The following is a 26,744-nucleotide window of genomic DNA, read 5'->3' on the forward strand; positions in this document are numbered from 1 at the left end:
TTCTAAGTGTTTGAAAGATTGAAATTATTATAGCTCCTATAGGCATGGTATCTAAGTGCGCAAATTATCAAAAACTTTATACATAATTTCTCTTAAGATATAATATTCAGAAACCCAAGGGCATGGTTTATAAATGTAAACATGCTGGAGTTATTTATTCTGATTCCTAAACATGTCAAAATTGCAACAGATATATCATTAAAGCTTAATTTATTAAGATCCTAACATTTGAATTACAATTCCAGCTTTTAGTGACATGTTGACAATTTAATAACCTATAAACATGATTTCTAAATGATAGACACGCAAGAAAATTTATCGATAACAAAGCAATAACTAATTACGCAGATTAATTTTAATTGGTTGTAATCCGGCCGAAGTACTTAATTATCTTAAATGGCAGAAAATGAGCAATCATGATGCATAAATTATTAAATAATGAACAGGAGGAATCTATAACATGTTATTCAATTTTAGACATGCTAAAATTATAATAAGATTCAAGAAAAGAACCTAAGGCATGATGTCTAATAATTTATCAGTCAATTTCCCACATTTTAACAACATTGGCATGCAAGGCGAGATTCTAAAGGTCAAGATCACAACAAATTATGGCATATATTTACACTAAATTGCTTGATTAGATAAAGCTGTAAATAAAGGTTAATTTTAAACCACTTATTTAAATTATTATAACACATTTGCACAATTCTACGATTAATGTGATAGACAGGTTATAACAATCACACATGAGCAAAATAAATAAATAAACAGTTAGCACATACATCCCCCTCCCCTTAAGCGATCCCCAAGTTTCTTTATATATAGAGTTAGAGTTAGGAGTTTATATAAATATTACAAACCGAGATAAATAATAAATACAAATTCAAAATACATAAATTAAATAATCTCGTCTCATGGCAACTCTTCATATCTTGAACTTTAAGGTCAGAACCCTGCTAAAGCAAAGACAGATGTAGCTAAATATATATAAGAATGGACTTGCAAAATAAAATAGTCGACCACACATATAGTTCAGAGGGCGCACACAACATTCGAACAAACAAACACCCATCCATACGAAGTACCATCACAAATAAGAGAGGGACAAAGAGAACTCATTTGGATGCTCCCTTTTAATTTGTTCATCCATTATGGACTCATGTATTAAAAAAAACTAATAAACTTTGATGCAAAATTGAAAGTATAATATATGCAGAGAGCACTAACCTATTATGCAGTTTAATAAATCAGCAATGAAGTACTAAGCAAAGTTCCCCACCCAAACAGCAACACAGCAAAGAGAGCCTTTTCGTTTGCAAGGATTCTTCTTTTCTTTTTTAAGTGTAGAGAGAGTAATCGATATTTTCTAAAGTGTTCAAGTGTGAGCAAAAGCCAAGATCTGTGATGAAAGGGAAGTCCTCTTTATAGTGGAGGAGAGGCATGGTTTAGAAGGAAAGGATATATTTTAGGAATCAATTAATATAACATTTTCCTTATTTCAAAGGAGAGTCAAAGTTTCACAAAAATTATATTTTTTTTACCAAATAAAAAAACAAGTAAGAAATCGGTTTACAATAATTAAGAAAAAAAATTAATGTTAGATTATACACAATTAGCCACAAGGAAATTAAATAATTATATATATATATATATATATATTTTAAGGAAAGGGAGAATCAATTTACGGCACTAAAATTTCTTAAACGGAGAGAGTAAATCAGCCCAACATTTAATTAATCTTTCTTACCAAATATAACAAAATAAGAAATCTGTCCAACCTTAATTTAATAATGACAATCAATTAATCATGCTGACATTTACCATAAGCAAACAAAATCCAATCATACTCCCTAAAAAATTTAACAATCAATTTACCCATAATTACGTTAATCATCTAATTATTTCAACTAATTTCTGAAATCGAGCATACAATTAACCAATTAATTTATCATGATTCGAATGAGAAGCAGAATTTATCATAAATAGAGAGCAATGATCAGTCAATCATACGAACAACAAAATAACATTAATCAACCTTAAGCAAATATATAACAAAGTTCTCAAACTAAAAAAATAAATAAAATTTGACAGAAAAGATATGAACATGTAGTAACCAAAGATTTGCCAAGCTTTACCTTATGCAAGACTGACAAAAACACGAAATGAATATTTAGAGGGACGTACCTGGACAAATCTGTTTTTACAACTAAAATAATGGACTGATATACATTACCAACAACTGTTGGCCGGAGTTTCTGACCTTCGCCGCAGTTGTCGTCGATCGTTGCCGCCTCGGAACTCGCTAATGGCTGGCTCTGCTCCGCCGAAGCTGCTGTCGGAGGTCGCCTGAATTTGGTGGAGCCTGTTGTGCCGAAAAGGAGAGTGGGCAGCGCTGCCCAGGCTTTCGCCGGCGTCGCTGGTTGTTGCTGTTTGCTGGTCGTCGGAGCTGCTGTCCAGTGGTTGCTGTTGCTGTTGCTGCTCAGAGCTGACTGTTGTTTGTGCTGACTGGAGCTGCTGCCAGCGACGGAGGCTTGCTGGAGTTGCTGGTGGCTGTCCTCGTCGGCCAGATCTGTTCGCTGGTGGCCTCGCGTGGCTGCTGGTCAGACGAGAAGAAAAAGGGAGACGGAGAAGCAGAAGGGAGGAGAGAAAGGAGAAGACGAACAGAAAAACGATGGAGGCCAGCGGCTGTTTCGCCGGAAAGAATGGAGAGAACGAAAGGGAAGGAGAAAAGGGATAGGCGTCTTAGAGAGAGGGGAAAAGAAGAGAATGAAGTTTTGAGGGCTTGGTCTTTCTAGGTTAAAATGGAAGGTTTTGGGGGATTTAATCCAAACCGTTGATTCATGTTAAGATGAGGGGCCGGGATTTAAAGGATGATATCAACGGCTGTGATTAAAAGATGAGGTTGGGTTGAATAGATTAAATTGAAGTGAATTGGGTATAATTGCAATGGACAAAAGGGCTAGAATTGCAACTAGATTAGGATAATAGGCTAAAATCGAAATGAATTGCAATAGCAAGAGTGGCTACGTATTAGAGAAATTGGAATAGATTAGGCTAAGCTTTAAATGATTCAGAGCAAATTTAAGAAAATGCTATCCAATTAACATACTACACGTTATATTTTTTATTTTATTTTTTATATAATTAAAATCCCATAAAATTTTAAAACATTTAAATAAAGTAATTATTTCGAGTTAAACTATCAATAAATATAATAAATAAAATAATTTAATTAATAATTACAATAAATTTTTATAAATCAAGCTTACTAAAATATAATTTTTAGACAAAATTGACTAAAATCTTGAACTCAAAATATAATTTTTTTTTAAAAAAAATACGTATTTAATCGAATAGCATTCCCAAAATTGCTAAAGGTCGGTCAAAATTGGGTGTCAACAGGCGCCAAGAGGTAAGTTTATTTCTTATTTTAAGGCGAAGAAGATGATGTCCAAAGGCTACATATGCCATTTAGTAAGAGTAAGAAATATAGATGCAGATCCACCAACTCTTCAATCTGTTCCGTTGGTAAATGAATTTCCTGATGTATTTCCTGAAGATCTTCCAGGTTTGCCTCCAGAACGAGAAGTAGAGTTTGGTATTGATATAATTCCAGATATTCAACCTATCTCCATTCCTCCATATAGAATGGCCCCAGCAGAATTACGGGAGTTGAAGGAACAATTAAATGATTTGTTAGAAAAAGGATTTATAAGGCCTAGTATGTCCCCTTGGGGAGCACCAGTTTTATTTGTACACAAGAAAGATGGCTCATTGAGAATGTGTATTGATTACCGACAGTTGAATAAGGTAACAATTAAGAACAAATATCCCCTCCCAAGAATTGATGATTTGTTTGATCAGTTACAGGGTGCTAAGTGCTTTTCAAAAATTGACTTGAGGTCGGGTTATCACCAAGTGAGGGTCAGAGATCAAGATATACCCGAGACGTCTTTTCGAACACGGTATGGTCATTTCGAGTTTTTAGTTATGTCATTCGGGCTAACAAATGCACCTGCAGCTTTTATGGATTTGATGAATAGGGTGTTCAAGCCATTTTTTGATGTGTTCGTGATAGTATTTATAGATGACATTATGGTGTATTCAAGATCTGAAGAGGACCATGTTAATCATTTGCGGCAGGTGCTACAGATTCTTCGTGATCGAAAGTTGTACGCAAAGTTCTCTAAATGTGAGTTTTGGTTAAGATCTGTGGCATTTTTGGGTCATATTGTATCTGATGAAGGAGTAAGGGTTGATACTCAAAAGATAAAAGTTGTGAAGAACTGGCCAAGACCTACAACACCTACGGAGGTTCGTAGTTTCCTTGGGCTGGCAGGTTATTATAGAAAGTTTGTTGAAGGATTTGCTTCTATTTCTGCACCATTAACAAAACTAACACAAAAAGAAGTCAAGTTCCAGTGGAGTGATGCATGTGAAAGAAGCTTCCAAGAACTGAAGAATAAATTGACTTCTACACCTATATTGGTACTTCCAGAAGGCATGGAAGGGCACGTAGTGTATTGTGATGCATCGGGAGTGGGCTTAGGATGTGTGTTGATGCAGCATGGTAAGGTGATAGCTTATGCCTCAAGGCAGTTGCGGTCACATGAGAAAAACTATCCAACCCATGATCTAGAGCTAGCAGCAGTTGTGTTTGCTTTGAAGATATGGCGCCACTACTTGTATGGTGTTCACGTTGATATATATACTGATCACAAGAGTTTGCAATACATATTTAAGCAAAAGGATCTGAATTTGAGGCAACGAAGGTGGCTTGAGTTATTAAAAGATTATGACATTGATATCTTGTATCATCCCGGGAAGGCAAATGTTGTAGCTGATGCTTTAAGTCGTAAAATGATGGAAAGCACTTATGAGCAGTCCATAGGAAGGCAGCAAATAACTTAAGATCTACATCAATTAGCTAGCTTGGGGGTTCGCCTTCTTGAATCTCCAGATGAAGGAGTTATTGTGCAAAATGCTGCAGAATCATCATTTGTAGCGGAGGTGAAAGAGAAGCAGTACACGGATCCTATCCTATTACAGCTTAAGGAGAATGTACAACAAGGTATGACAAAGGCATTTGAGCTTACAGAAGAGGGAGTACTTCAATGCCAAAACAGATTGTGTGTACCTAACATAGATGGACTAAGAAGGAGGATTATGACGGAAGCACATCAGTCAAGATATTCTGTCCATCCGGGATCAACAAAAATGTATCATGACTTGAAAAAAGTATATTGGTGGGGTAACATGAAGAAGAGCATTGCAGAATTTGTAGCTCAATGTCCAAATTGTCAACAAGTTAAAGTAGAGCACCAGAAGCCTGGAGGTTATATGCAGCGTATAGAACTTCCAATTTGGAAGTGGGATATGATTAATATGGATTTTGTCACTGGTTTTCCTCGCTCATTTCGGAAGTTTGATTCCATATGGGTGATAGTTGATAGACTCACCAAAGCAGCGCACTTCTTACCGGTCAAGACTACTTATACAGTTGAAGAGTATGCAAAGTTGTATATTAAAGAGATAGTTCGGCTACATGGAGTGCCAATCTCTATTATATCTGATAGAGGAGCTCAATTCACCGCGAACTCTTGGAAGTCATTTCAGAAGAGTTTGGGAACGCAAGTGAATTTAAGCACAGCCTTTCACCCTCAAACGGATGGTCAGGCAGAACGTACAAGCCAAACACTTGAGGATATGTTGCGAGCTTGTATATTAGACTTCGAAGGTAGTTGGGATGATCATTTGCCGCTTATTGAGTTTGCTTACAATAACAGCTATCATTCAAGTATCAGAATGGCACCTTATGAAGCGTTATATGGGAGAAAGTGCAGGTCACCGATCGGATGGTTTGAAGCGGGCGAAACTGCCTCATTTGGGCCAGATCTTGTTCATCAAGCTATGGAAAAAGTTAAGGTGATACAACAACGAATAGCAACAGCTCAAAGCCGACATAAATCATATGCAGATAATAGAAGGAGAGGACTGGAATTTTTCATAGGATATTGGGTATTTTTGAAGGTATCCCCAATGAAAGGGGTAATGAGATTTGGTAAAAAGAGGAAGCTGAGTCCGCGCTATACAGGGCCATATAAAACTATTCGAAGAGTTGGTCAAGTCGCGTATGAGTTAGAGCTACCTCAAGAGCTCTCAACAGTCCATCCAGTATTTTATGTCTCAATGCTTCAAAAATGTATAGGCGACCCATCTCGTATCACTCCTACAGAAGATGTACACGTTACAGAAGATCTCACTTACGAAGAAGTACCCATCGCAATTTTGGATCGACAAGTTAAGAAACTAAGAAATAAAGAAGTAGCTTCTGTAAAAGTACTATGGATAAACCAACAAGTTGAAGAAGTTACATGGGAGGCGGAAGAAGAAATGAAGTCCAAATATCCTCATTTATTTCAATCCGAGGAGAAGGGTCAAAGTCCTGAGCTGAGACACTAACAAGTAAGTATAAGTCTGTGCGTATTATGTGGCTAACAGTAGAATTCAACATAGGCTTGATTGAGCTTGATTGAACTTGATTGGAGCTGAATAATTAGGCAAACATTCGAGGACGAATGTTCCTAAGGAGGGGAGGATGTAACATCCCATATTTTGCATATACTAGTTCTATGTGAGTAATGAGGGTTTGAAATAGGTTTGACAATATTCGAAAGAGGCTTGAGGCTAAATAGAGTAAGTAAAGTATAATTTGTCATAGTAATCAACCTACTTGCTTAAGCTATTGATTCGGATATCTTACGTAATTAAGTTACTCACGTACATGTGTAGCTTACGTAGAAAGGATGACATAGGCTCTTAATGGTAGATTAACTGCTGACCTACTTAAATAAGTGGTAAGTAGGTGATGCACCTACTTAGGGAATATGTGGACTGCAATTTAAAAGAAAAGGGAAACTAGGTGATGCACCTACTTAGGGAATATGTGGACTGCAATTTAAAAGAAAAGGGCAACTAGGTGATGCAGCTACTTAAAGAACTTGTGGCAGAAATTAAGGGAGTGATGTACCTGCTTACTTAAAGTGAGGGACTAGATATTTCTACATTTTTCTTAATGTAAAAACGTCCATAAAGGACCCTTAAGAGAATGAAATTCATTTCATATATCTCTCACTTGTTCTACAGCAATTTACTCCCAAAAAGAAACCCTAGAAGTTCCAAAGTGCTGGCCTGCAAGTTCACCATTAAAAATCTGAGAAAACCCTTTATTTTTCAAGTACAAGTTGGTGTAACATCTCCCATCATAAGAAATTCAAGAGGAGGAATTGATTTCACCTTAAGGTAAGGCTATTGCCATATGTTAATTTTTTCATCCCTCTTTTGTGCTTGAATCGGTTAGGGGATTTGGTATGTGTTAATAAGCTGAGAATTGTTCCTTTTACATGGTGTGAGATTGGGGAATGTTCTGGTTGATTGTGCATGTTGGGACAGCCATGGAGGGGAGTCCCCTTTAACTCAATTGTTAGCCCATTTGAGCATTTTAAATGTAATGTTAGTTGGATGCTCAAGGGACAGTGGTCGGAAACCGTGAGTTCATATTGCTACTGCCACATTCTGATGTTTAGAAACTGATTTGTGTATAGTAACATAAGGAGGCATGTGCAGAAGTCATGAGAACTTGTTAAAGGATAAAACGATAAAGGGTGCAGTAACGTACCATCTAGTTGGGCGTTGCATGAGCTTGCTACCTACAACCCCTTTATATACTGTTTCGCATATGTTATAAAGCCCGAGGAGTTTCAGGGGACCTTATTAGAAGGTCGTATTGTATATGACGTTATTAAAGGAGAAGGGGTGTAATGCATACCATCGGTTTGATAAGTATGGGTTTGCTGCCTGATTACTGTTTGCCAAGTTTAAGTAACCCAATCTGTTGGTTAGCTACTAATATTAGTTGTGTTACTTATTTCATTGTAGATTAATAATCGGAAAGGAAGGAGGTTAATTCGTTGTACTATCTGAGTGGTACAGCAAGGTATGTAAGGCTATTCGATTCCATATTATTTGGCATGAACTCTGCTTGTGTCACTACCAACAAGTGAGCTTCCTAAGTGCTCTTTCAAGTAAAAGACACATAGTGGCAGCGTACAATCCCAAACACAGCTAACAATAGTTCTCCTCTCCTTAGTGTGTCGAATTGCTTCAATATATGTGCATCTTTACTTTTCCAAGTATTGGTATGAGAAAAGGGTAATATCAGCAGTAGCTTTGTGATTCCTCCTGTCAATCAAATGAGGTCCATTGTGTCATTTGAGCTCTTATGTAATTCATTAGTGTTACATTTCCATCTTGTGTTATTGTTATTGCCCTAAGTGCATATTCACATGTTTCCTACTACTGATCCACAGGTCTGATGCTCAAAAATAATTATGACCACCAAAATAACAATCTCAAAGATTAAAGAAACTTATATGAAGCAGTATATGTGTAAGGGTGGCAGCCCAGGGACAAAAGCCTAGCATGGGTTGATCCCAATTTGTGTATAAGGGTGGCAGCCTAGGGGCGAAAGCCTAGCATGGGTCGATCCCAAATTTATATATTTGAGGACAGCATCTCAGGGGTTAAAATGCCTAGCATGGGTCATCCTCTTTTACCACTGATCAGTTTGTTATTTGTATCACATGTTTTACAGAGATCGCAATGTAAAGAAAATTTACAGAAAAGAATATAATGTACATGATCCCACAATAGCAACAAGGGTGGTCTTTAATCTAATCTATGCAGTTACATATTGATACTTGATTTCAATTGAGCTCTTGTTTACATATGTTATTGCCTTACATATTCAATACATTCTTCGTACTGACATCCCTCTCGGGGGACGCTGCATTTCATGTTGTAGCCACAGGTACTCCAGCTAGTAGACCTCCCCAGTTGGAGCACAGGACACTCAGCTGCTATTGGTGAGCTCCAAGTTGATTCGGGGCTTAATCAAGTCTTTGGCATCTATTTTGTTACCGTATACTAGTTAAGGGTAAGGCGGGGCCTTGTCCTGACCTAAACTAAGGTGGTCTATCTTGTAGAGGCTTTGTAGACTAATGTATAAAGTTTAGTTGTGTCTTGTCTCTTAACAATTGTGGCCTCCACGGCCAAGTGTTGTACATAAGTTTTGGGCCTGTCTATGTCGGTCTTTTATCACTACAGGGCATATAAGCTTGTCATAGCTTCATAGTTATCATAGTTAAATGTATGGTAAGTACAGGTTGTAAGTTGGTTCTCCCGGGCCATTTAGACATCGGGTGCCTGTTCGTCTTAATCAGATCTGAGTCGTGACATAAAACGGGTACACATAGAATACGGGGTGGTACATCCTCCCCCCTTTTGATCATTCATCCTTGAGTGATAGGTTTAGTTGATAGTTGGGTTAATCTTGGAATTTCATTTGGATATTTGTGAGAGCTTTCTTTGTAAATGGGACTATCCAAAATCTATAGACTAACATAAAACACGTATAGACAATTCTTGCATGATCTCTTAATAGATATGGTTCATGAAATAAAAATATGACAAATTAAACCCCTTTCTTGACCAAATAATTCACTGAAGATACCCAAGTAGAACTGATACAAATAAGAAATTTAATATACCTAAACACAAGACATGAAAATGACATATCAAATGAACAAATTCTAGTAGGACTTATGATCATATATGGGGACCACATGATCTCAGATCCTTATGTTGATGTTTAAAATGAGGAGGGGTATTTAGGATCTCTACCATCTTCTATTCCCAAGTATCTTATGTTATATTCTAGTCCTTCCACAATACTTCAATGGAGGTTACACCTTTTGTGCTTAGCTTCCGGGCCTTAACAATCAAGAATAACTATACTACTGCCCAAAAAAATTATATGCAAACGATAGATAAAATCATAGACCTAACCTATCGGGGCTCCACTTTCCCTTCTCTTTTATCTTATGAAGCCTTTTAGATGTAAGTCTTATAAGAGCCCATGCCTGTTAATATAAACTCTAAAATTGTATGTCGCACCTTTGGATAAGGCATTATGCTTAGTTATTTATCTATGGTTGTGATAAAATTTACATATATGCCTAACCTTTTATGTCAAAATCTTCACTACATAATGATACAAGGAAAAGTTTTCCCAAAATGTTCAAAACTCAAGTCAATAAGCACAGATGGGCATAGTATACAGATAAATAAGTCACATTGGGTATGCCACATTGGCAGACTAGCACAAAAAGGAGTGCATAACATATGAGCATGTAGCAAATGGACTAGATGAGCACATGATGCATGAGTACTAAAGCTACAAAATATATAATATGCAAGCAAGTAGACTATAAGACATGTAGACATATAAGAAAATGAACTACGGAACATAAATCACATTGAGCAAGTGTGTTATATCGCATGGATAGGTGGACTAACATGTCAATAAGTACATATATGAAGTATGAGCAAGTGAGTACATGATATGGTCAGAAAAGCTATAAGGCCTATAATGTTTAAGCAAGTAGGCTACGAGACATGTAATATATATAGAAATAGTTTATGATGCATCTGACATGTAAACAAGTGATGTGATTCATATAAAACCCATGAGCACTAATTTTACCCATATCATATGATCAATTAGCCTGCAGTACCCACACAATGTGAAAAAGTGACATGTGAAAAGTAACCAGTGCAATAAATAACATTTAGGGAAAAGGTCCGATGAAAACATATAGCAATAAACAAGGGTTCTCTGAAGCGGATAACACTTACAAGCAAGCATTCTATGACATTAGGTAACATGTGAGAAACTAATCCAGATAGGGCAAATGATATACAAATAGATAAGTTATAGATTGTTTAGAAAAGCATTATAAATTTACATATCAAATATTGTTGCAACTATGTAAAGAACTTTATGAACTTCCATACGAGGATGTGAATGATAATGTATGTGATGGTCAAGTTAACGAGTCAAATCTGGATTTGAACTCAAGTGAACAAAGGGAAAATTTTAGTTTACTTGACCCTCCATGTGTGGCTACTAAAGGACGTCCTCGTTCTTTGAGAATGAATGGTGGTTTAGAAATTTGTTAGAAGGTTAAAAGAAGCTCTTCGCAAAAATCAAAAAGGGAAACCAAAATCATAAAAAAGAGCAAGGGAGTAATGTAATTTTATAGTTCGATCTTTAATTTTCAATCTACTTCAATAAATTTAGAATTTTGATGCGTATTGATTGACTAAATCACATGTTTCAGTTATTTGCTGAATTTGCAGTTCACACACTAATGTCGAAGAGGAATTCAATAGCAGGGAAACATTCCTTAATGCAGATCCTACAATGGTAAGCGTTTATTTAGATAAATTATGTCAATTTTGACTAAGACTTATTCTTTATGCATGATTCTCTTTTTAGCTAACAAATTCATTTTTTACTTAGTCATTTCTTTTTTATGGAATTCTCAGCATATTCAGAACCTTTTCAAGGGCAAAGTGGTCGCGTTGATTCATATACCACCTCATTTATGGTGGGTTTGCTTTACACATTCGTATGTATTTTTAATTTATTTATAGCATGTATGCATTTCTAAATGACTACTTTTTCAGGATGTGATAAGAGCAACTTCGTATCCATATCAAAGAGGCTTCTAATCTAAAAGTTGACTTGGAGTTTGTGGAGTTTTAAACTCTAACAGATTCCTGGAGAGACAATAATTCAAAATTTGTTGGCAATGATTTTCTTAAAAGGACTGAAGTGCTTTGTAATAAGAATACACGATAAATTGTAGTATCTTAATTTTTTTACTATGAGAAAATGCAAATCATCTTTGTTTTCCAATCAAGTAATTGATGTGTTTCTTTGTCTACTATGATGGAATTCAATATTGTATCAGACAAATACTTTGAATCTATTTTAAGTTAGCTGCAGACACCTTGATAAGATGTCTTCTTTCTTATACATCAATACAAATCAACTTCTGGTGTACTCATCTACTCATTTTTTTATAGATCAGCTTATAGACAGATGCATCAAGAGTGCTTATATCGTCCATTAACTTGGGTAAGTTAAAAATAAATTATAAGCACTTAGTTTTAACCTAAAATGTTAAAAATAAGCCAAAAATGAAAAGTCAATCCAAAGAGACTCTAAGAATGCACTGGTCATTAGCAAGATCAACGATATATATCTCCTTCTTTATCAAATGGTATCCGTTTCGCATTCAACACAATAAACTAAAGAAGAAGGGTGTTTCACTCCCATGATGTAAAAATAATGGTTAAATTCAACACTTACATAACAATTTGAATCCTATGTCAATTAGACACTATTATAGAAGAAAGTTTAAAATTACAGTAAATGAAATCTATTCATACTTCAAACATAACCGGGAAAGCAAATCACTTACTACTGCCATCACAAAATAAATACACCTTGGAAGATCCACCACCAGGTGTTGTTTAGCCTTAGTTGAACGCCTCTCTGTTAGAAAGTTGCCTCAGTTCTAGCCATCACAATGAAAATAATTGTTTGTGTATCTACTGTGAATGCCTGCTGGAACATTCTTAGTGTTATCGGTTGACTTTGAGGCAACCTCATTGGTTAGAGCCTTTTCTTGATTGCGAGTAGTCTGAAAATTGTTAATAAGCTCGCACTTTCAAACAGGTAACTCAAGAAACTCCGATCGCCCCAATAATCAATCCACGACTCATCCTTAATAATTGATTTCTCAACAAAAAATTAAAGTACTTGACATCAATTCCAAAGCAAGAGACGGAGGAGTACATCTTATTCCTAAAAGGATTACCCTGTAAGTTTAGTATTTGCCAACAAAACCTGTTAGGTAAAGTGCAATCAAAACATCAAAACAAGGAGTTAGAAGGACCATAAATGTAGCAGTTAAAGCCTCCAACTTATTGGACATGCCCATCTCCTCTTATGCTAAGGTGATTTGGTTATATTCAATAGGAATATTCAATTATTTTGTCCTCATTTTAGCAATTCATTTACTGCACATTTTGTGCCTCACACTAATATAGTTTACCATTTTAATTAGCTAGACCTCATTTACCTTTCATACATCCATTCCTTGATTTTATTTTCTACACGTCTTAGACCTGTCAAAGCCTCCAAGTTATTGGCTAGCAGTATGCTCTTTTCACCTGGTAAGAAGCTCGGCTAAATATCTTGATCATATAATTCCCTTCATTGACTTCTTCTTTTCGTGATAATCAGTGATAGAGTATGTCTTTAAAAGATCTATAAAATGTGTTTTAAAAAAAATAAAAGATGAAAAATCATTAATCATTAGATGTGAAAATATACTAGTTAAATAAAGAGAAGAGAATTAAATATTTCTAAAAAAGTTACCAGGATGATTGTCTCGAATTGCTTCAATGGTGTATGTTTGCTTTTATGGTACGTTGTTGGAGAAGGATAGTGAATATGACGAAGAAAGCTGAAAGAATTTTTTATTTTCGATAAGACAAGTAAGAATCCTAAACAAATTTGTATAATTAATTTAGAGTCCAAGTTACCATATAGCACTCTTTTATTATTTTTATTTTAATATTAAAAATATTTGAACATATTAATTAAAAAATTAAGTATTTCTAAAAATGAGGCCGTGTAATTTTCTTATCCACCGTCGGTGGATAGTAGTTAAACTCTATTAAGAAATATTATTTTTTTAATAATTGTTCTTTTATAATACATGCATTAAGTGTGTGGGGGGTGTTTTGTGTGTGTGAGAAACTTAATCTTAATTTTTATTTTAGTTTGTCTTGCTAGGGATGTCTTATTTCTTGAATTGTACAAATCCCTAGTACATGTTTTCAATTTGAGAATTCTATTTGAGAAATTAGTTTATAAATTTTTTTAGTTGTAGTAGATTGTTGTTTTGTGTTGCTAATTGATTTGCAAGTCTAATATAATGAGTGACCATGGTAGTGACTGATATACCGTGAGTTTATGGTATTTTTGATGCATTTCACTTAGAGTTTATCTGTGTCTTGAGCTATTTTGTTAGTAGATATGATGTTTTTATGTAACTTTTGTAGGAAATTTGTTCAGAAGCAGTTGAGAGAAAAAGGGACTAAATTGGCAGCAACAACAACCAACGAAGCCAACCACGAACCGTAGGTCCATTGACGGCCTGTAGGTGATGCATCGTAGGTGACGTTTAGGGAATTTAAACCAACTGTGGAACCACGGAGGCCATCGACGCCCAGCAGATTGAATGACGGACCATTCGGCAAGTCCGTCGTTTGTGATCAGAAAGTTAAAGTTCCAGTACTTGAACCATGGAGGCAAGTGAGGAAGGTAATCTAGCCCATGGACCATAGGCCCAACTGTCATTTGAAGGCCCTGAATTATTTCCTAAGTGCCGATCCACGGAGGTAGACCACAGACCGTAGGTCAATCCACGGTTCGTAGGTCCAGTTTTCAGTCGAAACCGCGTCCTGAACTAATTTTCCTTATTTTCCTTTCCTAGTTGGTTTAGGATTTGTTTACTATAAATATTAGTTGTTATTTATGTTTCTGGGGGTTAGACAATATTGGAGACTTTTGTTTCGGTCTTTCAGGATTATTTTGGAAACTCTTAACAATTTAATTTCAAAAGTTGGTTTTATGAAATTTGCAATTTGAATTTCAATTCAAGATTTGGGTTTTCATCTATTCTAATTGTAAGTTCATTATTTCTTTTACCCTTAACATGAATTGTGAACTTTCAAGCATGAGTAGCTAAATCCACTAGTAGGGTTGTGGAAACCATGGGAAGTTAACAACGTATGACTAATGTATAAGTGATTCCTGAATAGTGTTTATGCATGTATTGTTAATTCTTTCGTTTAAAGTATTTCTAGTGGTGCACAACGCTAGAACTTGCCTTGTTCCTACTTGCCTTACTAAGGGGTTAACGAATGGGAAAAGAAATAAACAACAGAGATTTAGTTAAAGGATTTGTTGTTATCTAATAGCCTGACTTTAATCAATTGAGGAAAGGGTGAATACCCTAAGTTAATTGACATTAGGGCTAATTCGGGGTAAAGATAAGGGCTAGTAAAGTACACACTCATATATTTACCAAGTCGCGAGTTAAAGTTTCTACTTAGATTACCAATCACTTAGGAATACATAACTTTTCGGCATTGCATGTCAAACTCTACGATAGAATTACTATTATTAGGAATACTGCGTTAAGAGCTCGTGAGGAACACGTACACCCTAGCTTTCATCTCCTATTGATATCTCAAAACTGCAAACCTGGTTACTTTTTACTGATACAATCAACAATGTTTTATTTTATTTGCAAACCCCCATTTTTGTTACCTTTCTCAGAAATAGTGTGACTAAACTAAAATAATTGTGAGTTAGCTTAAGTCTATAACATATTTCTCGTGGGATAGACCCTAACCTTCAAAGTAACGATCGCTTATACTTCTTTCAGGAGGTGTAATTTGAGTGTATCAAATTTTGGTGCCACTGCCAGGGAATAGGACTTTTAGTCTTACTTATTTATTGAACTTTAGTTAAGTATTTCCTGATTTTACATTTCTTTTTTTTTTGTTTTCTATAGGTCTTACCTCTAGTGTATGCCAAGTACACAGAGTTGAGGAAAACTCTTGACCCCCTACGATCCTGAATTGAGAAGAACTTTGAGTAAAATGAATAATCAAGGGGTACACAACAATCCAATTGGAGAGGGTCTAGGAGATGGAGTTGTATTGCAGCCTCCTGGGGTTGTTAATGTGTCCACTCAGGTTCATGGTGAAAATCCAATCGAAAATGCAGAAAGGGTGCAGAATCCGCCAGCACCAAGGGTTTGTGACAATTACAAGGGTGACTACGATATGGTTGGATTAGAGGAGCCTATTTTTCTCCTTCCTCTACCTCCAAGACATACATTTGTGGTGACTAGCAGTCTTATGCAGATGCTTACAACAAGACGCTTGTTTGTTGGGTTAGCTTCGAAAGATACATATGCTCACTTGGCTAAATTGAAAAGTGTTTGTAAGAGTTGTGTGGGACGACTGGAATTAGATATGAATGTCATAGGTTTGAGGGTATTCCCACTGTTATTGACTAGTGATGTTGCTGTGTGGTTTTCAGAGCTGCCATACAATTCGATCTATACATGGGACCAATTACATAAGGTGTTCATGGCAAGGTATTTTCCGGTGTCCAAGAATTTAAATCACAAGGATAAATTCAATAATTTCACAGTACTACCTTGAGAATCGGTAAGCAGCTCTTGGGATAGGTTCACTGTGTTCATGAGGAGTGTTTCGAATCACCGCATAGATGATGACTTACTGAAGGAGTACTTCTACAAAGGACAAGATGACAATGGAAGGGTTGTGTTAGATATTATTGTTGGAGGATCATATGATGAGTGCACTTTTAAGGAGATCACTGAAAATTATGAAAGGATTTCCCAAAACAATAAGGCATGGATCACTAGAAAGGAAAATACTGGTAGAAGCACGTTCGCGGTCCAAACTGCACCAAGTCAATCAAATGATGATATTCGTGAAGAGATGGCTCATACGAGGACATAAATTGGCTTGGTATTAAAGCATGTGAGTGAAAATGCAGAAAAAGTGAATGTCGTAAATTATCTAACTAAATTATCTAACTAGAACTTCACCACCACCAGTTGAGGAATGTTACTATGAGGAGGATGTGAATTTGGTTAATGATAAGACGGAGGGTTTCGGAACCAACATCCAAGGTTCCAATTCAGATAATTGGCGGGTCAAGGAAAGAAAGGTTGAAACTATGGCAACTACAACCGAGGGGGAAACTATGTTCGGAACGGGAACTTCAATCGTGACAACAATAACAACCACAACAACTATGGCAACAAGAATGAGAGAGTTGGGCCCTATGTTCCACCTGTAATAGAGAACCTGGTAATAGAGAGGCTGGTACTAGTATGATTCACATTGAAGATATGATGCAGAAGACGATGAAGAGGATTGATACGACTGTTGAAAATGTGAAGAAGATGTAAAGTTGATGCCCATGCAGTGTCGATCAAGCAACTTGAGTAGCAGTTTAGTTAGTTGTCCGCTACTGTGAATCCACTCCATCCCGGTATACTTCCTAGCAACACCATCCAAAATCAGAAAAAAATAATGGGCATTGTATGACAGTCACTACTCACAGAGGTAAATAGACTATTGATCCCCCATGCCTTCTGAGGTTGAAAATATGGTAGAAAAAAATGCGGATGAGGTTGAGGTTACTGGAGATTCGAAAGATGTTATAGAAACGGAAGTTGAGGTGACCCAAAATGTTGTTTCCATGCCTAGACCTCCACCTCCCTTTCCACAAAGGTTAGTGAAAAAGACCGAAGAAGGAAAATACCACAGGTTTATAGCAATGTTGAAACAACTTTCCATTAATGTCCCGTTGATAGAAGCTTTGGAGGAAATGCCTGGGTAGGCAAGATTCATGAAAGACTTCGTGACCAAAAAGAGGGCTGTTAGTTTTGAGGATGAAGAAAAGCTACAACATTATAGTGCTATTGCTACTAGGACATTTGTGTAGAAGAAAGAGGATCCTGGAGCTTTCACTCTTCCTTATACCATCGGTATGTTGCACTTTGTGAAGGCCTAGTGTGATTTGGGTGTCAGTATTAATTTGATGTCATTGTCAATTTATAAGAAGTTGGGTTTAGGATCTCTAAAAGCGATTGCGATGCGTTTACTAATGGCTAATAGAATTGTGAAGAGGCACATTGGAGTGTTGCAAGACGTCCTTGTGAAAGTAGAATCATTCATCTTTTCGGCGGTATTTGTGATATTAGATTGTGAGGTTGATTTTGATGTTCCATCATATTTGGGAGACCATTTCTTGCTACTAGGCGTGCGTTGGTTGATATGGAGAGAGGGAAGATGAAGTTTCGATTAAATAATGAGGAGGTAACATTTAACATCTGTAGGTCTATGAAATATGAAATTGATCTTATGTCTGTATTAGTGGTAAATCATAAGGTGGAGTGGGAATCGGAAGGGTCCATTAAAGAGAGGTCATGTGTTGATGCACTAGCAACGGTGATAATGAATTTTGACAGTGATGGTATTGATGACTATTATGAGCTAGTTGTTGCACTTAATAGGATCGAGTTTCATTTCAAGCCAAACCGGTTGGAATTGGACATGAAGAATCGAGACACCCCACCTACAAAACCATCTGTTGATGAGCCTCCAAAACTGGAAGTTAAGGTTCTTCCATCCCATTTGCAGTACGTATTCTTGGGACAAAATAGCACTTTACCTGTAATCATTGATGTTAACTTGAGTGAAGGGAAAATAGAGGCATTGGTATCAGTACTGAAGCGGTTTAAGAGGGCTATTGGATGGACTATTGCAGACATTATTAGGATTCCTCTGGGAATTTGTTCTCACAAAATTGAACTCATCCCCGGACAGTGATATACCATGAGTTTACTGAATTTTTAATACATTTCACTTAAGAGTTGTGTTTGTCTTGGGCCTTATTGTAGTAGGAATTAATGTTATTGTGTCATATTTGCAGGAAATAGGCTTGGACGCAGAAGTTTGAGATGACAGCTGAAAATCTACAGATGGAGCCACTCACGGAAGTTACCTACGGATCGTAGGTCCAGTCATAGTCCATAGATCGGTGGCATAGATGGAGCATCAGGGAAGTCTTGACCAAGTGTGGAACTACGGATGTGAGTGACAGATCATAGGTCGACCCACGGGTCGTACTGCGCATCCGTCGAATGGTTCAGAGAAGTTGAAGTTCTAGTATCTGATGAAATTCCTAAGTATGGAGCCACGGAAGGGACCCACGGAACCTATGGTCCGTTCTGCATGTCCGTCGTTTGTATCTGAGAGTTGAAGGTTCCAGCCTCTATAAGAAAAGTCTAAGGGTTGTGTTTGGTATGAAGGAAAATGTTTTCCTGGAAAACAAGTTGATTTTTGACTTATTTTCTCATGTTTGGTTGGTGAGTAAAAAATATTTTCCGGAAAAGATTTTTAGTGTTTGATTTATGAATGATTTTTTTTTTTGAGAAATATCTTTTATTTTTACTAGGGTAGAAAATAATTTTTGAAATTGAAAATATTTTTTAAAAACAAACTTAAATTTTTTTGGGGGTGGGGTGGGGGGGGTGGCAGGGGGTGGGTTGAGGGTAGGGGTGAAAAATTTAATTTTTGAAGTTGAAAATATTTTTTAAAAACAAAATTAAATTTTTTTGGAAAGATGGGGGCTGGTAGGGGTGGGTGGGGGGGTCGAGGGTTGGGGTGAAAAAATAAATTTTGAAGTTGAAAATATTTTTTAAAAACAAACTTAAATTTTTTTTGGGGGTGGTTGGGGGGAGGGTGCTGGTAGGGGGTGGGTGGGGTGGGGTGAAAATAATGAAATTTTGAAATTGAAAATATTTTTGAAAAACAAACTTAAAATTATTTTTGGGGTGGTAGTGGTGGTGTGGGGCGGTGGTAGGGCGTGGGTGGGTGGGGGGTCGAGGGTAGGGATGAAAAAATGAAATTTTGAAATTGAAAATATTTTTAAAAACAAACTTAATTTTTTTTTTTTTGGGGGTGGGGTGTGTGGGGCTGGTAGGGGGCTGGGTAGGAGGTGGGTGGGGGGGTCAAGGGTAGGGTGAAAAAATGAAATTTTGAAGTTGAAAATATTTTTTAAAAACAAAATTAAAATTATTTTTTTTGGGGGGGGGGGGGCTGGTAGGGGGTGGGTGGGTGGGGAGTCGAGGGTAGGGGTGAAAAAATGAAATTTTGAAATTGAAAATATTTTTAAAAACAAACTTAAATTATTTTTTTGGGGGTGGGGGGCTGGGTAAGGGTGGGTGGGGGGCAGGTCAAGGGTAGTGTGAAAAAATGAAATTTTTGAAGTTGAAAATATTTTTAAAAACAAACTTAAAATTTTTTTTTGGGGGGGGGGGGGGGGTAGTAGGGGTGGGGTGGGTGGGGGGCTGGGTAGGAGGAGCGTGAGGGTGGGTAAAAAAATTGAATTTAAAAACAAGCTTTAAATTATTTTATTTTTTTTGGGGGGGTGGGGGGGTTGGTTGGGGAGCTGGTTTGAGGGTAGGGACAAAATAAATTGATTTTTTCAACAATTTTTTTTTTAATTGGAAGTTGGAAGAGAGTTTTGGAAAATGTTTTCCTTAAGTTTTGAAGGGAAGTCATTTTCCTTAAATTTGAGGAAAATGAGTTGATTTGGAAAACATTTTCCAAAACATTTAACCCAACCAAACATGAGAAAATTGGAAAATATTTTCCGGAAAATGTTTTCCTTCATACCAAACACACCCTAAGTGTTGACCTACAGAGGGGACCTACGGACCATAGGTCGACCCACAGTCCGTAGGTCTAAGTCGTCGAATGAAGCCGCGTCCAGAAAGTTTATTTCCTTATTTCATTTCCTTTTTGTTTAGGACAAGTTTTTCTATAAATGGGGTATGTAAACCTCGTTTTGGGGGGTTAGACACCATTGTATACTTTTAGTTCTTGGTATTTTCTCGGGAATTAACTTGCAAACTTTGGCAATTTGACTTCCTAATTTCGGTTTATAAGATTTTTTCTTTGAATTTCAATTGGAGATTACGGGTTTCTTCTACTCAATACGTAAGTTCATGAATTCTTCTTCTTAAAATATGAATTGTGTTCTTTCAAGCATGAGTAGCTAAATCCACAACTAGGGTTGTGGGAACCATGAGCAACTAACAACATATGAATAATAACTAAGTTATTCTTCAATAGTGTTGATGCATGTATTGGTAGTTCTTTCGCTTAAAAGTCTTTTTAACGGCGGCCAAAGCTAGAACTCGTCTTGTTGCTACTTGTCGGACCAAGGAGGTAGTTAATAAGAAAAGAATTATCAACGGATATTTAGTGTGATACTATCTAATACTATAATGTCAATTGGTGTGAGGGTGAATACTAAGCCATACATTGATGTGATGTCTAATCTGAGGTAAAGGTAAGGGTTAGTAAATTATACACACGTAGCCGGACCAGGGTGCGGGGTGAAATTCCCTATTTGGAGGACCAATCACTTAGGGATACCTAACTTACCACTTTGCATGTGATACACTAGGAAATGATTACTATTATTAGGATTACTGTGTTAAGAGCTTTTGGGGAACACATACACCTTAGTTTCTCTCTCTCATTGATAACAACAAAGTTCGAATTTTTCTCACTTGTTACTTAATAACAATCAGTTATTTGTTTCACAAATTCCACCCCCCCTCCCTTTACTTATTTGTCTCTGAAATAACTTGACGAAACAGATATAATAGTGAGTTAAGTTTAAGGCTAAACCATATTCCTCGTGGGATCGACCCCAACCTACAAGCTGGGTTCTTTACATGATAACGATCGCTTATACTTCTTTAAGAAAGTGTAATTTGAGCGTATAAAATTTTGGCGCCGATTCCGGGGAATAAGGCTTTTAGACTAAGTTTAACTACATTATTGAACTTTAGTCAATTATTTCCTAATTTTATGTTTTCTTTTGTCTTTGTTTCCCTCAGGTTTCTACTCTAGTGTATGCCAAGTACATAGAGTCAAGGCGAACCATTAACCCCATACGATCCAGAGTTGAGCAAAACTTTGAGAAAGATGAATAATCAAGGGTTCCGAAATAATCCAATGATAAATGAGCCTAAGGAACAAGTGAATAATGAGAATGCTAAGGTTCAGGGTGATAATCTACTTGGAGATGCATTGAGGGTGCAGGATCCAACTAAGACAAGACTGCGTGATAATTACAGGGTCGAATTTAACACTGTCGAATCTGAAGGACCCATTGTTCTCCCCTCTCTACCTCCAGGGCATACATTAGTGGTGACTAGCACTTTTATGCATATGATTACAACGAGGGGTTTATTTTCTGGTATGGCTCCGAAAGATCCGCATGGGCACATGGCCAAGTTGAGGAGTGTTTGCAAGAGTTGTGTGGGGAAACCAGAGTTGGATATAAACGTCACATATGGGACCAATTGCACAAGGTGTTTATGGAAAAGTACTTTCTGTTGTCTAAGAAGCTAAACCACAAAGATAAACTCAACAACTTCGTGGCACTACCTGGAGAGTTTGTAAGTAGTTCGTGGGACAAGTTCACTGCATTCATAAGAAGTGTTCTGAACCACTGCATTGATGATTAATCACTGAAGAAGTATTTCTACAGAGGTCAGGATGACAATGGAAAGGTTGTGATTGATACTATCGCGGGAGGATCATATGGTGAGTGCACTTTTAAAGAGATCATTGAGAAACTGGACAAGATTTCCAGAAATAATAAAGCATGGAGCACTCGAAAATCAAAAAATTGAAGAGTCACATTTGTAGTTCAAGTTGCACCTAGTCAATTTGCTGATGACATTCGTGAGGAGATGGCTCACATAATGACAAAACATAGGTTGGTGTTGAAGCATGTAAGTGGAGGTCCAGAAAAGGTAAATGTGTTAAACTACTTGACTAGGACTCTACCACCGGGTGGGGAATGATACTATGAGGAGGATGCTTACTTGGTGAATGATCAAACAAGGGGTTTCCGAGCCAATGCCCAAGGTTCCAATTTCGATAATTGGCGCCAAGGTTAAGGAAATCAAGGTTGTAACTATGGTAACTACAATCAAGAGGGTCTATATGTCTGGTATGGGAACTACCATCGCGATAATAACTACAACCGGAACAACTATGCCAACAGAAATGAGAGAGTTGGGACTTATGTTCCACCTGCAAATCAGGAATCTGGTAATAGGGAAGCTGGAGGTAGTATGTCACGGATTGAGAATATGATGCAGAAGATGATGAAGAGGTTTTACTCGACTGATGAGAATGTGAAAGAGATGTGAAACGACTTGTCTGGAATCGGTCAAAAAGTTGATCCACATGCAGTGTCGATAAAGCAACTTGAGCAGCAGTTTAATCAGTTATCCACTACAGTAAACCCACGTCAGCGTGGCACACTTCCTAGCAACACCATCCAGAATCCAAAGAATGATGGGCATTGTATGGCAGTCACTACTCAAGGGGGTAAACACACCATTGATCCACCTATGGCGTCTGAGGTTGAAATTGTGGTGGAAAAATAAAATTATGAGATTGAGGTTGATGGAGAGTCCAAGAATGCTACAGAGAAAGAAGTAGAGATAACCCAAAAAGTTGTCCCCATGCCTAGACCTCCACATCCATCCCACAGAGGTTGGTAGACAAGAATGATGAAGGGAAATATTGTAGGTTTATTACTCTGTTAAAATAGCTTTCCATCAATGTTCTGTTGATAGAGGCTTTAGAGAAAATGCCTAGGTTTGCAAAATTTGTGAAAGATTTGGTGACTAAGAAGAGGGCCGTCAGTTTTGAAGATGATGATAGGTTGCAACATTGCAGTGCAATTGCTACTAGGTTGCTTGTGCAGAAGAAAGAGGATCCTGGTACTTTCACTATTCCTTGTACCATTGGGTTATTGCATTTTGCGAAGGCATTTTATGATTTGGGTGATAGTAGTAATATGATGTCATTGTATATTTACAAGAAGTTAGGTTTATGGGCTCTATAACCGATTGCAATGTGATTACTCGTGGCTGATAGAACTGTGAAGAGTCTCATTGGTGTTCTCCAAGATGTACTTGTGAAAGTGGAGTCGTTTACTTTTCCAGCGAATTTTGTGATACTTGATTGTGAGGTTGATTTTGAGGTTCCCATCATCCTAGGGAGACCATTCCTTACTAATGGGTGCGCCTTTGTCGATATGGAGAAAGGTCAGATAAAGTTCTGATTGACTAGTGATGAGGTAACTTTTAATATATGTAGGTCCATGAAGCAGTAAAGCGATCTCAAGTCTGTGTCAGTGGTGAATCATATTGTGGAGTGAGGTTCTGATGTGTCTATTAAAGAGCGGTTGGGTGTTGATGCACTTGCAGCGATTATGATGAATTTTGAGGGTGATGGTATTGAAGACTAGGATGAGTTAGTTGCCTCACTTGATAGGTTCAAATTCCGTTCCAAACCAAAGAAATTGGAGTTAGATATGAAGAATTGCGACACTCAACACAGAAAACCTTTTATTGAAGAGGATCCAAAATTGGAGCTGCCATCACATTTGAGTTATGTATTCCTGGGGAGAGATGGTACTTTTTCGGTCATCATTACAACCGATTTGAATGCGGAACAAGTTGAGGCATTGGTTTTTGTGTTGAAGAGGTTCAAGCGGGCTATTGGGTGGACTATTGCCGACATTATTGGGATTCCTCTGGCATTTGTTCTCATAAAATGCAACTCATGTCGGATCACAAGCCCGGTATTGAGCACCAAAGGAGACTAAATATGCCTATGCAAGAGGTAATGAAAAAGGAAATCATCAAATGGTTGGATGTTGGAGTCATTTATCCCATTGCAGATAGTAGTTGGGTTTGTTCTGTTCAATTTGTGCCCAAGAAAGGTGGGATTACTGTGGTACCTAATGCGAAAAATGAGCTTGTTCCGATGCGGCCAATTAATGGATGGAGAGTACGCATGGACTATTGGAAATTAAAAGCTAGGACATAAAAGAACCACTTCCCTATGTCGTTCATGGATCAGATGTTGGACCGCCTTGCTGGTAAGGGTTGGTATTGATTTCGTGATGGTTATTCGGGCTACAATCAGATTTCCATAGCTCCAAAAGACCAAGAGAAGACCACCTTCACATTCCCTTTTAGGACTTTCGCCTTCAAACGAATGCCATTTGGGTTGTGTAATACTCCAGCGACCTTCCAGTGTTGCATGATGTCGATATTTTCTGATATGGTGGAAGATACTATTGAGGTATTTATGGATGATTTCTCTGTAGTATGTGACTCATTTGATGGTTGTTTGGATCATTTGACAGAGGTACTTAAACGGTGTGAAGAGTGCAATCTCGTTCTCAATTGGGAAAAGTGCCACTTCATTGTGAAAGAGGGGATAGTTTTGGGTCATCGGATTTCTAAGAAGGGTATTGAGGTTGATAGAGAGAAAGTCGAGGTAATAGAAAAGTTTCCACCACATATCTCTGTTAAAGGTGTTAGAAGTTTTCTTGGGCATGGAGGTTTATTAAAGATTTCTGCAAAATTGCACACCCATTGTGCAAATTGCTTGAAAAAGAGTGTAAGTTTGATTTTGATGATGCTTGTCTGAGAGCATTTGGAGAGTTGAAAGCAAAGCTAGTTTTCACACCTATCATTCTTTCACCGGAATTGGGGGCAACCATTTGAAGTTATGTGTGATGCGAGTGGAGTGGCACTTGGTATGGTATTGGGACAGAGGCGAGAGAAGATTCTTTATCCTATTTACTATGCGAGCAAAGATCAAAATGTGGCTCAAAAGAACTATACAGTGACTGAATAGGAACTCCTTGTTGTGGTTTACGCATTCAAGAAATTTCAATCCTACTTGCTTGGTACTAAGGGCATAGTGCATACTGACCATTCTGCATTGAGGTATCTGATGGCTAAAGAGGATGCAAAATCGAGATTGATTAGATGAGTATTGTTGCTGCAAGAGTTCGATTTTTCGGTGAAAGACAAAAGGGACTGAAAATCAAGTGGCCAATCATTTGTCCAAATTAGAGGAGAAATTTATGTTCAAGCTAAGAAATGGGGCAGAAATTAATGATGTTTTTTCAGACGAACAGGTATTGGTTGCTTCTTATGATCTGACTACTTGGTACGCAGACTTTGCTAACTACTTGGCAAGTGAGTTGGTTCCATCAGATTTGTCTTTTCACCAAAGGAAAAAGTTTATGCATGATGTGAAGTTCTTTGGGGTGAGCCTCATTTGTTCCGTATTTGTGCTGATGGTATTATTCGTCGTTGTGTTCATGAGGTTGAGATTATGAGAATAATAGAGGTGTGTCATTGTTCGCCTGTTGGTGGGCATCATAGTGGTATTCGCACTGCACAAAAAATTTTGCACTATGGGTATTACTTTCCTACCATCCACCAAGATTCTCATGATTTCGCCAAGTCTTGTGATCGTTGCCAAAGAGAAGGAGGAATTTCAAAGAGGCAAGAGCTACCAATGAATCCAATCTTGGTGATTGAGTTTTTTGATGTATGGGGCCTTGATTTTATGGGTCCATTTATGAGTTCACATGGGGTGAAGTATATTCTTCTTGCGGTTGATTATGTGTCGAAATGGATGGAGGCAATTGCGCTTTCAAACAATTAAGGTAGAAGTGTCACCGCATTCCTTAAAGAATATCTTCTCCAGATTTTGTACACCTAGGGCGATTATCAGCGATGCAGGTTCCCACTTTTGTAATAAGTTGTTCAAGGTGTTGCTAGAGAAATATGGAGTCCGTCACAATGTAGCCACTCCTTACCATCCGCAGTCTAGTGGGCAAGTTGAAGTGTACAATAAAGAGATAAAGCAAATCCTTGCTAAGACTATGAATCCAAATAGAACTGATTGGTCAAGGAGGCTTGATGATGCTCTATGGGCCTATCACACCACATTCAAGACTCCCATAGGTATGTCCCCCAACCAACTTGTATATGGAAAGTCTTGCCATTTGCCGGTAGAGCTAGAGCATAAGACTATGTGAGCGCTAAAGAAGTTGAATTTGGATTAGGGCACCGCATCAACTCAAAGAGTAAATGACATGAATGAGCTTGATGAGTTTCACCTAAAAGCTTATGAAAGTTCAGTCTTGTACAAGGAGAAGATGAAGAAGTATCATGATCAAAAGATTGAAAAGCGTGAATTTGCCGTGGGTGAGCAGGTGCAGCTATTCAACTCAA

The 26,744-nt window shown here is 37.4% G+C and overlaps 2 protein-coding genes across 6 annotated transcripts in view; both read left to right on the forward strand.

Annotated features, from left to right (window-relative positions):
- LOC125825752 (elongation factor 1-gamma 2-like) overlaps positions 1 to 26,744 on the forward strand; it is a 1,064,241-nt gene that overhangs the window by 637,863 nt on the left and 399,634 nt on the right. The gene's annotated exons all lie outside the window — the stretch shown is intronic.
- LOC125825738 (uncharacterized) lies at positions 3,448 to 6,465 on the forward strand. The gene is made up of 5 exons (XM_049505050.1): positions 3,448 to 3,591; positions 3,874 to 4,658; positions 4,935 to 5,074; positions 5,312 to 5,711; positions 5,790 to 6,465. Exons 1-5 carry the CDS (start codon positions 3,448 to 3,450, stop codon positions 6,463 to 6,465), a joined length of 2,145 nt encoding a protein of 714 aa, XP_049361007.1.

Source organism: Solanum verrucosum, unplaced genomic scaffold (genome assembly GCF_900185275.1).
Source record: "Solanum verrucosum unplaced genomic scaffold, falcon-dt-bn FXZP01000003.1, whole genome shotgun sequence".
Lineage (NCBI taxonomy): Eukaryota > Viridiplantae > Streptophyta > Magnoliopsida > Solanales > Solanaceae > Solanum > Solanum verrucosum.

Coding starts and splice junctions, on each gene's coding strand:
- LOC125825738 (XM_049505050.1), top strand. CDS start 3,448: ATGATGTCCAAAGGCTACATATGCCATTTAGTAAGAGTAAGAAATATA. Junction 3,592..3,873: donor GTTTGCCTCCAGAACGAGAA/GTAGAGTTTGGT, acceptor GATCAGTTACAG/GGTGCTAAGTGCTTTTCAAA. Junction 5,075..5,311: donor TAAGGAGAATGTACAACAAG/GTATGACAAAGG, acceptor ATTGTCAACAAG/TTAAAGTAGAGCACCAGAAG.